The 11547-nt window shown below is 37.7% G+C and overlaps 1 protein-coding gene across 6 annotated transcripts in view; it reads left to right on the forward strand.

Annotated features, from left to right (window-relative positions):
- The window catches only part of dnah9l (dynein, axonemal, heavy polypeptide 9 like), a 427363-nt gene that overhangs the window by 165812 nt on the left and 250004 nt on the right, over window positions 1–11547 (forward strand). For all 6 annotated transcript variants that reach the window (XR_006312134.1, XM_043693606.1, XM_043693607.1 and 3 more), the window contains exons 37-39: window positions 1603–1741; window positions 1835–1927; window positions 4020–4214. Coding sequence is in view for 5 of the 6 variants with exons in the window: in XM_043693606.1 (XP_043549541.1) it covers window positions 1603–1741; window positions 1835–1927; window positions 4020–4214 (427 nt within the window). In the remaining variant the exon portion in view is untranslated. The remainder of the gene's footprint in view (window positions 1–1602; window positions 1742–1834; window positions 1928–4019; window positions 4215–11547) is intronic.

Raw genomic sequence — 11547 nt, forward strand, 5'->3', positions numbered from 1 at the left:
CCACTTCTGTTTATACAAAATTTCCTCCCATTAATGTGACCAATGACAAAAATTAAGCTGCATCAGGAAGGATCATGATATGAGAATTTAAACATTTTTAATCGCCTTTCCCTCACCTACATCCCTCAGTCTCACACAGGCACCCCTTTGCCTGCACCTCTTCTCATTCTATGAACACAACTCACAAGCCCAATAATAGTCATTGGAAACTGTTAAAATACCCAAGTAAACAAAGAAAATTCAGCTGTGAAATCAATAAACGTATGTTTAAAATGATTAAACAGGTGGATTGCAACCAAGATCCCATAAAATTTCCCAATTAGACAGGCTGATCTGATAACTGCTACCTCAGATATCTGATGTTAAAACAGGAGAGTACTGGGAAAAGATTTGCAATAATCAGACTTGGCTATTCTTTCAATAGTGCAAAGTGTGTTCTTTTCTAATAGGTTAAAAATATGTTTATCTAAGACTTTTGCTCATATATAATGTTAATGTTTTACTTGACAACTTGCCAATTGGCTGAATTAACAATCTAGCAAATGCATTAACAGGTAGCTATACCTTCCAATTACAGCATTATTATAAGTTCATGAACTGTAAAAGAGGCAAAGGCATTTCATTTACCTTTAAAACTCTTCCAGTTTTCCATCAATGATTCATACCTGCATACAGCTAGTGCAAAACCTGTCAGTTTCAAAAGTCAGCTCTCTGAAAACATACTTGACGTAGGGTCTTGATGAACCTAACATTCTGTTAAGTGGATTATTAAAAGGCATGAGTCCTATTTCTACCTGCACCTTCTTGTGCTTCACAAAATGTCACTAGGCAGAAATAGAAACCTGTCACAGATTGCATATTTGCTTTCTTTGCCATTTTCTTTCCTTGGCATTTCCATTTGGTTTTATTTTGGGACTGCAAAACTTGAGAGTTGAGGTAGAAATTAAAAATGCCCAAGGTGATGTACATAGCGTAGGGGTTGCAAAGAAACAAGGAGAGTATTTTGGTGGCAAACATCGGGGTGGGATTTGGGGACTTAGTGGAAAACAAGGATTTTGAAGAAGAGCCCAGTAGAGTTGCGGTTGAGCTGGTAAAATGATGAATTGCTAGGAGAAAGAGAAAGTCACAGAGGTATAGAATGGGAATGCAAAATGGGTGTTAGTGAAGAGAGCCGCATGGCTTTTGTGACAATTAATATGCAAGTGTATGAAAAAATACTACAAGGTGGAATAGCTTTGGTAAAGCATAAGGTTTTGCCATTTTGAGCTTTAAATGGATTATACTTTATTTAGACTCCACTAGAATGAATGGAATTAAATTTTTCAAGGTTCTAAATCGGGCATGTCATCCAAGCCACTAGATTACCATCCCAGTTATGAAAGGGAAAATCTACCCCAGATGTTTTCTGGGTAAAGCCTTTGAAGGCAGTACCTGTATTGCTGCAATTATGACCAGACCCAGGAGAGAAAAATGTCACAAAACAGAGAGCTGAAGAAGGGTGAAATCATCAAAGGTAATGGAAAAGCTAAAGAAAGATGGGAGTTGAATTTTCATAATTTTTCTAATTTTAATGCGTCTTTTATCTTTTTTTTAATTTGTCAGACCTTGTGCAATGGTGATCCCAGACTTTGAACTGATCTGTGAAATAATGTTGGTTGCAGAGGGATTTATAGATGCAAGGCAGCTTGCCAGAAAGTTTATAAGTCTCTACACACTTTGCCGTGAGCTATTGTCAAAGCAGGTAATGTAGATCTTAGAACGAAAAGAAGCATGCTTTTCAAACACATTTTGTTGTCACTGATTTGATTGCTATTAAATATTTATCATCCTGTAGGACCATTATGACTGGGGCCTCAGAGCTATAAAATCTGTATTGGTAGTTGCAGGATCACTGAAGAGAGGAGATCAAAACAGACCTGAGGAACAGGTAAGTTGAAGTTGTAGTTCAAGCTCTTTATATTAGGTCAATTTTGACATCCATGTGTATTTGAGATGAAAATTCAGGTACAATGGAGAAGGGTTTGGCTTGATATTTTCTACATTGATGTGCTAAGGGAGTCAGGATGTTTCTGGTCAGTGGTGAAACAATAACACTCACTGTTCACCTTTTGGAAATCTGCTTATGAAAATCTTATGATATTGTGGTATAGTTGTTCCCCTTCTTGACAACAGTTTGAATCTGATGCCTGGTTTTGAGGATTTCCAGGAATATAACTCAACTGATATAAGCAAGAAAAGTAAACAGCCAATTATATTGACCTATTCTTGCAGACAGCATGCCAAGACGTTAAAAGTACTGTAATCATTGACTTTTAGTTTAAAATGTCAGATTGTTAGATTAATAATTTCTGATTGCATTAAGATCATAGCTAAACTACAGTTAGATTTTAAACCAAATGACTGTAGAGATGTCTTGTTTTCAAAATAGAGAAATTTGACATTCCACAGATATAAATGTAGCTTTTCAAGGCAGTCAAGGGTGTTTAATAGTAATTGTAAATTTAGTACACTGTTCACAATTTGATTGCATTTCACTGAATGAAGTGCAACTTTTGAAGGAATATTACAATGAGATGAGCAGTGTAAGAATGGAGTTTTTTGCCAGGCCATAGATTTCCTACTCATTTAAATCAACTGGATGGAGGTTTGGGAGGGAAATGATCTTCGTAGCATTTCTGAGCACTTTGCTTTATTTTACATTGGAAAACAAAATGGCATTGAGCAGTTCACACTTCTTAAAGAAATATTTCAGTTCTCCTTCAAAACACTTCTGAAGAAAAATTTCACATTTCAATTTTTCATGCTTCTATTTCCCTAATTTTCTTAATTGCCCTTTTTACAAGTGTGTTTTGCAGTTTTACCTGATTTTTAAAAAATAGTTGTAAAACACTTGTTCCTTTAAGAAGTGTTTCAAGTCTTTTAATTTCTCAGCCTTTTCCCTTTTGCAACCAAAACATCTTCACGTTTTTCTAAGGGGTTTGACTCATACAAGTTGACTGGAATCAACCGCTGTATCCCTGTCTTTCCCTTGCAGCTTTGGTGAGACTGCTTGGTCTTAATCAGCTTTTTGAAAACATTTTGCTGATTACAGCTGGTTTGAGATTTTGCAAATAGGTTTGGTGCTGCTATTGCTTCTGCAGTCTTTTTACTGTCAACCGTTGCTTTTGCGGAAGCGGACATGTATATAAGCTGCTGAAAATACACTCATGGTTTTCTCACCGGAATTTTGTCCTTTGTTTTCTCAGAAGGAGGGTCTTTGAATATATGAAGATTTCTTCAACCTAGCACTACTGCTAGTGTATTTTACATGAGAGTGGTGCGAACTGCTACTCCTACCTTATACAGTATAGTAACGTGACATTGAGTCTTCTGACACTAACCATCTTTAATATGTTGGTTTCTGCCAGAATTATTAATGATATCTTACGCAGGTTCACTGCCATCTATCATTCTGGCTGACATTAGTCTAGGTCACTGATACCATGTGGGGAATGATGCCCCCATGATGTCTGAGGGAGAAGATCAGGCATTGTATGTTTCAATATTAATATCTCTATATTCGATATGAATCACCTAAGCTTAATCATTTAGATGTGTCTAAATATCAATTAAAAAGTTCCTTCTTCTGAAATTTTTCCTTCTGTTAGCATTTGTATGTTGAAGGGAAAAGGCAAGATTTGCAAGAGAATGCATTGAACTGATGCTGTTTATCTTACTGATCTGTTTTTTTTCAGAATAAAAGTACTGCAAAAGCCTATCAGTAGTCTGACAAACACTGTGACCAGGCTCTTACCCCAGTTGGTCTGTTTATCTAACAAAAAGGAACAGAATTCAATATAGATATTTTAATCATCAATTTTAAACTTAAAAAGAGTACCATGCCACAGATTGAGTTTAACTAACCATATGCACTATAATTGTTTAATTATACAATAATTTATTGTGTTTGTTAACTTAATATCTTTTGTTATAATGTTATTGTTCTGTCATTGTTTTATAGCACTGTTGCTGTTTTCCAGGTCCTAATGCATGCTCTTAGAGATTTTAATCTACCAAAAATTGTCACCAACGATGTTCCTATCTTTCTGGGTCTGATTGGTGATCTTTTCCCATCATTGGAGGTACCACAAACGAAAGATATCAATTTGGAACAGATGGTGCGCCAATCTATTTCAGAACTGCACCTGCAGCCAGAAGACAACTTCATATTAAAGGTGGAAATAATAGCTTTATGCTTAGTTTATCATAAATCTAAATGAGCTGATGAAAGGTTGTAATGTTCACTGTTGTAAAATTTGTACCAAGATGCACACTTCTAACAGCTGTCTGATGTTTTTACTATGCCAAGCTATGAGCTTAATCTAACAAATATTGTACCCACAATGAATCTACTATATCTGTTCTGTATATTATCTCCAGGCAACAGAGTAAAACATCTTTTGTATTATTGTGGTCTTAATTAAATGTGTTCCCATTAATATTGGTTGATTAATTATATCTAAAAGGTGCATAATGTTTCTGTAACTTTTGTAATAAAACATTAAAATAGTAAAAACATGCACATAATCTTAACCAGCTTGTAGATTTCTTAATCAACCTGTTCAGGCATGCTACGAAGCAGTTCTGGAGCAGGTGGGTTTTGAACCTAGATCTTCTGACCCAGAGGTGAGAACACTGCCAAAGCACAACAAAACCCCCTTTTAAAACTGTTTTTCTCTTTCTACAGATGCCAGAGGAAGTAGTGGAGGCTGGTACAATTACAAAATTTAAACAGCATCTCAATGGTATATGAATAGGAAGAGTTTAGAGGGATTTGGGCCAAATGTTGGCGAGTGGGACTAGATCAGTTTAGGATACCTGGTCAGCACAGAATAGTTGGATAATAGTTTGTTTCCGTGCTCTATGACTCTTTGCTGAGTTTTCCCTGCATTTTTGTACATAAGTATTTTAAGCAACTTGATCAGGTTTGTTATCGTACAGCATGACAGGTGAAAATTGAACCCAAACATTCTGATTCAAAGGTAGGGACACTAACACTTTGCCACAATGGCCCCTGTTCTGTAATTATCTCATAAACCTATTCGGACATGTTTTGATACATCGGGCGCAGGTAGGACCTGAACCATGGTCTTCTGGCTGAGAGGCAGGGAACCTACCATTGTGTCCAAAGCATAACTATTTCTTAACAGACTCATCTTTGAATCTGACTCTCACCATGGTATCCAGTTCCACGTGTTTGTAATCACCATTAGTAGTGATCCCAAAATCTTGCAACCATGCTCTCTCTGGGTTTCTTCCTGATTCAATTGTATCTTTTTCTTCCTGAAATGGTCTCTATTATTGATGTATTAATTGTACTTAATATCCACCACCTGTATACAATTAACTGGGGACTCCCTCATATTCCATTAAATGAAAATAGACTCAAATTGTGGTGTTTGGGATCAATTCCTATTTGCAATGTCTTTCTCTGTAAAAGAATGATCAAACAAAGGTTCCAATTCTATTCCTCCTTTACCTAACTTTCTAGAGTTTGGTGTGGTAGCAGAGGATGGCTGCCCAATGTCAATGGTTGAAACCCAAGAAACTGTTTCAGACAGAAAATTAGAAACTTATTGGTCTTAATAGAAAATGACAGTAAGCAACTGTAAATTGTCAGGGCATACTTAATTCTTGGAGTCTGAATTGCAAGACCAGTGAAAGAGTGAGTCGGATATGTGGGCGTGCCTCTTCCAGAGAGAAAGCATGGTACAAGGCTCCCTTAGCACTTCCAGTAAGAAATCTATGTTAAGTTTTTATGAGATGTTTTAGGCCTTCCATTAGAATGATTGTTGGAATTGTTGGAATTGACAAGAGAAGCAATCTATAAAATGCTTCCCAGGCATGATGAGAATTTGATACAGAAAACTAATGATCATGCCATCAAGAAATATGAACTTGAACTGACTGCATAAAAAAATTGATGCAATTCAATTTGAGGATCCCAGCATTGGTACTGACATTTAAATTAGTGTTGTGCTGAGGTGTCTCATATTGACAGGCTTCTGATTCTAACTGGTGTTCAGTTCTTAGAGAAGAAGACCCCTCTGGGTCAAATGTCTGCAGCCTTAAAAAAAACGTCATGGAGAAACTGTCATTTCCTTCAATATTCATGGAATAAATGAGATTTGGAATTGTAAAAAGAATGTAAAACTCAAAGATTTCCTGATTTTAAAATGGTTTAGGTACTAAATGCAGGCATCAATACAATGGAAGTGTTAAAGCCAGGATGAACTCCAAAGAAGAGTCACATCAAACTGAGAATGTTAACCCTGTTGCATACAAAACATTGAGTTTCTCCAGCACTTCTGATTTTTATTTCAGAGCTCCAGCATCTGCAGTACTTGATTTTATTAGGTAAAGATGAAAGCAAACCTGGCTATTAGAGCAGAGGGAATTTAGAACATAAATAATAGGAAATTGAATCTTGGGTGAACAATTAATTAGTGCTTCAGGTATTCTTTGATGTACCAAACAATTTTGCAACATACTCCCCAGTTTGCCTTGGTACATGGCTTAAACAAGGCAGCTGCCATATATCTGGAAGCATGGGACAAAGATAGAAATACTTTCATCTTTCATTTTGTAGAGCTATTTGCTAGTTTCGTGTTTGTACAATAATACGTAACAAGGATACGAGGAATATTATGGACAAAAATGTGCAAAAATGGATAGGAGCTGGACTTGAGTTTGACTGATAAGTTAAATTTTCCAAAAAATGAGTTGAAATGTGTGTAAAAATATGAACATTATGGTTGTGAATACGATAGCTGCTTTTATTCTGAATACCTGGGATTCATTATCCCACTGTTCTGTTCTGATTTTGTCTTCTGCTGATATTCAGATCTGCTTGCATCCTTATTCATCTTACCTTTAATCTCCCCAAAGTTTTTGAAAAGCAATATGGCAACCAATGAAAGGCTGCATAATGTTATAGTGATCAAACTGCAAATTGTCAACATGTAAAAATGTACTCCAAATAATTGGAGAATATAGAGTCAAAGAGTCATACAGCATAGAAATAGAACCTTTGGTTCGACTAGTCTACACCGACCATGTTCCCAAACTAAACTGGTCCAATTTCTGTGTGCTTGGCCCATATCTCTCTAAATCTTTCCTATTCATATACATATCCTAATGTTTTTAAATGTTGTAACTATACTTGAATCCACAACTTCCCCGGCAGTTCATTCCATACGTGAACCGCTCTCTGTAAGAAAAAAAAAGTTGCCCCTCATGTCATTTTTAAAATTTTCTCCTCTCAGGTTAAACATTTGCCCCCTGGTTTTGAACTCCCCCACCCTAGGGAAAAGACCCTTGTTATTCACCTTATCTATGCCCCTCATGATTTTATAAACCTCTATAACGTCACACCTCAATCTCCTACACTCCAGTGAAAAAGGAGCCTATCCTTATAGCACACGACTTCCATTCCCAGCAACATCCTGGTAAATCTTTTCCAATGTAACAATATCCTTCCTATAGCGGGGTGACCAGGACAGCGCACAGTCCTCCAGAAGAGGCCTCACCAACGTCCTGCAGCATAAAAATAGCGCAGGACATCTCAATTCTTATACTCAAAGGTCTGAGCAATGAAGGGAAGCAAGCTAAATACCTTCTTAACCACGCTGTCTATCTGTGACACAAATTTATCCTTATCAATTAGCAAAATCCCAATTACCTTCTGTCTAGTGTGACAGTACTCCTGCATTGGACGGTACAAGAATTGGTTCGGTTTTATTCTGTATATTTGAATGTTTTACCTATTGAAAGGTAGGATTTAATTAAAATCTAAAAAACATGTAGAGTGCTGAGCCATTAAGGTGAGCTGAGGTGTGGTTTAGTATGAGTGTTAAAGCAATAGGTTGTGATGGTAAAGTTGTATTTTATGAAACATGGCAATCAAACTGTTAAGATACATTCCTCAATATTAGGAATTAACTGCAACATTTCAGATTTTGAACAGCATAAAGGAGTAAATGAGGCATTTTATACATCAAGTGCTCTTATGCTTTCTGGTGAGGGTTTTGAGAAACAGGATGCTGTAGATCAAGGGCGAGATAGAAGTAATATGAGTGACCCTGGTACACCAGAGAGATATCATCAATAGAGGTCCATTTCCAGAATGGGTGCTCAGCAAAGATATTTCCCAAAGAGGCTGTAATGAATTGAGGAATGTAATAATTGTGGAATGTGAAGGAAAAGCTAATAGTAAGTTTGAATAATGGTTGAATGTGCAGGAGATGGACAAGAAATAAGATGAATGTACTGGCAAAATAGGGTGAAAGAATCAGAAGTACAAAAAAATGGTGCAAAGGAGGATAGTGATTCTGGAAGTGATTTTTTGGAAAATGATGTACTTGAAGGAAGAACTTTCAGTAATGCAAGAGGAAGGTCTCACAGTCATCGTCTTGCCAGACAGGAAAGTGGAATTAGAGACTGTCAGGTGTATATATTAGACAATAAAATCAAGGCAACAGAACAGTCCAGTAACAAACAGTGATAGCCTTACCCTGGAAAAGTCATTACAGATGGCTAAAAGGGCTAAAAACTCCAACAACACTTGGGAAGCTCGACATCATCCAACACAAATCCATTTGATCGGCATCCATCAACCACTTTAAAAGTTCTCACTGCTACAAGTGTACAGTGATAAGTGTATACCATTTATGAGATTCATTGCAGGAACATACCAATGTCCCTTCAACAGTACTTTTCATACCTGCAACCTATAAGGCCAGGAAAAACAAGAGTAACAGATAAATGAGAGCACTATGACCTGAAACTTCCCTGGAAAATTACACGATCCTCACTTGGAGTTATATTGGCATACCTCATGGGCAAATAGCAGAGTGACCAAAAGCTGGACTTGCCAGCATTGTGCACATCTCATGAATGAATAAAAAATAAATTTCAGATAAGAATGGAATAGGCTACTCTTTAGCTTATGAAGCAGAGAAAATGGTTATCTCTTGTTGAGGGAGTGGCTATGGGATTCTGTTGGTTAGGTAATTTAGGTGAGATTCAGTATGATTGGCAAGCTATATATATATATATATTCCTTGAATATTAACCATATAATCATATATTGAGAGAAGATGAGCATTCTATGAAATATGTGAATGAGAAAAGATTAAGAATTGACCATCTCAGCTTGAAACAAATACTGTATATAGAACATAAAAATAGGGGCAGAAGTAGATTATTCAGTGCCACAATCTTTCTATGCCACGCAGTAAAATCATGGCTGATCTGTTCATGTTTTGAATTGCAAATTTCATTTACCCCAACAACTTTTGATTCACTTGTGTATCAAAAATTAATCTACCCATGTCTTCAAACTATGTAATGCCCCTGTCTCCACTGCCTTTTGAGGCAGAGAAATCCAAATTAGTACAAGCCTGGGAAAAAAAAGAATTCTCCTCACTCTGTCCTAAAAGGGCAACCCGTAATTTTAAAGCAGTAACTCTTTGTTCTGGACTGATGCACACGAGGAAGCATCCTTTCCACATCCTTCTTTTTCCAGAAAATTCTGAATCCCAAAGACACCAGTTAAGTCAACCTTCAGTCTTTCAGATTGCAATGGAAACAAGACTACCATGTCCAATTTTTCTTTCCTTGCTGATGAATCCACTCATGCCAGGTATCAATCTAGTAAAATAAAAAAAGTGAAAGAACTGTGGATGCTGGAAATCAGAAACAAAAATAGAAATTGATTGAAAAACTTTGTAGGCTGTCAGCATCTGTGGAGAGAAAGTAGAGTTAACATTTCGAGTCCAGTGACCCATCTTCAGAAGTTGCTTGGAGTTCTGAAGAAAGGTCATTTGGATCTGAAACATTAGCTTCACTTTCTGTCCACAGGTGCTGCCAGACATGCTGAGCTTTTCCAGCAGTTTCTTTTTGTATCAATCTAGTAAACCTCCTCCGAATTTCCTCCAGAGTCATAGAATCATAGAGGCTACAGCACGGAGACAGGCCCTTTGGCCCAAACTGGTACATGCTGACCAAAATATTCATCCACGCTAACCCCATTTCCCTGCACTTAGCCCATATCCTTCTAATCCTTTCCTATCCATGTATTAATTGTTAATGTACCACCTCAACCACTTCCCCAGGCAGCTCATTCCATATACATTCCACCCTCTGTGTAAAAATGTTGCCCCTCAGGTTCACTTTTATTCTTTACCCTCTAACTTTACAAAGATGTCTTCTCGTCCTTGATTCTCCAACCCTGGGAAAAAGAATGACTGCATTCACCCTATCCATGCCTCTCATGATCTTATACACTTTTATAAGATTCCCCCCTCAGTTTCCTACATTTTAAAGAAAGACGTCCGAGTTTGTCCAACCTCTCCCTATAACTCAGACCCTTGAGTCCAGGCAACATTCTTGTAAATTATTCTGCACTCTTTCCAGTTCAATAACATCCTTCCAAGAACAAGGTGACCAAAACTGAACACACTACTCCAACTGTAGCCTCACCAATATCCTTTACAACTGCAACATAACCACCCAACTTCTATATTCAGTGGCCTGACAGATGAAGGCCACTGTGCCAAAAGCCTTCTTCACTGCCCTGTCTACCTGTGATTCCACTTTCAGAGAATTGCGAACCTGAACTCCATGATCCCTCTGTTCCATTATACTCCTTAAGGCCCTTCCATTCACCACGAAACTCCTATCTGGATTTGACTTTCCAAAGCGCAAGAGCTCACACATATCTATTTTAAACTTGATTTGCCATTTTTAAGCCCACATCCCCAGCTGATCAAGGTCCTGCTGCAATTTCTGATAACCGTCCTCACTGTCCACGATACTTGCTATTTTAGCATCATCAGCAAAATTACTCATCATGCCTTGTATATTCTCATCCAAATCATTGATATAGATAACAAACAGTAATGGGCCCAGCACTGACCCCTGACACATTCCACTAGTCATAGCCTTCCAGTCTGACAAGCATCCTTCCACTATTACCCTCTGCTTCCTACCATCAAGCCAATTTTTTAATCCAATTTGGTAACTCAGCCTGGATTCCATGCGATCTAATCTTCCAGAGCAGCGTACCATGTGGAACCTTATCAAAGGCCATGTTGAAATTCATATAGACTATGCCTACCACCCTGCCTTTGTCAACCTTCCTGGTCACTTCATCAAAGAATTCCAACAAATTTGTGAGGCATGATCTCCCACTCACAAAGCCACGTTGACTACCCCTAATCAAACCCTGTCTTTCCAAATGCATGTATATCTTATCCCTCAGAATCATCTCAAGTAGATTAGATTAGATTAGATTCCCTATAGTATGGAAACAGGCCCTTGGGCCCAACAAGTTCACACCGACCCTCTGAAGAGTAACCCACCCAAACCCATTCCCCCACCCTATATTTACTCCTCACTAATGCGCCTAAACCAACGGGCAATTTAGCATGTTGTGGTTCTGTTCGCCGAGCTGGGAATTTGTGTTGCAGATGTTTCGTCCCTGTCTAGGTGACATCCTCAGTGCTT

The sequence above is a fragment of the Chiloscyllium plagiosum genome, chromosome 7 (assembly GCF_004010195.1).
Source record: "Chiloscyllium plagiosum isolate BGI_BamShark_2017 chromosome 7, ASM401019v2, whole genome shotgun sequence".
Classification (NCBI taxonomy): domain Eukaryota; kingdom Metazoa; phylum Chordata; class Chondrichthyes; order Orectolobiformes; family Hemiscylliidae; genus Chiloscyllium; species Chiloscyllium plagiosum.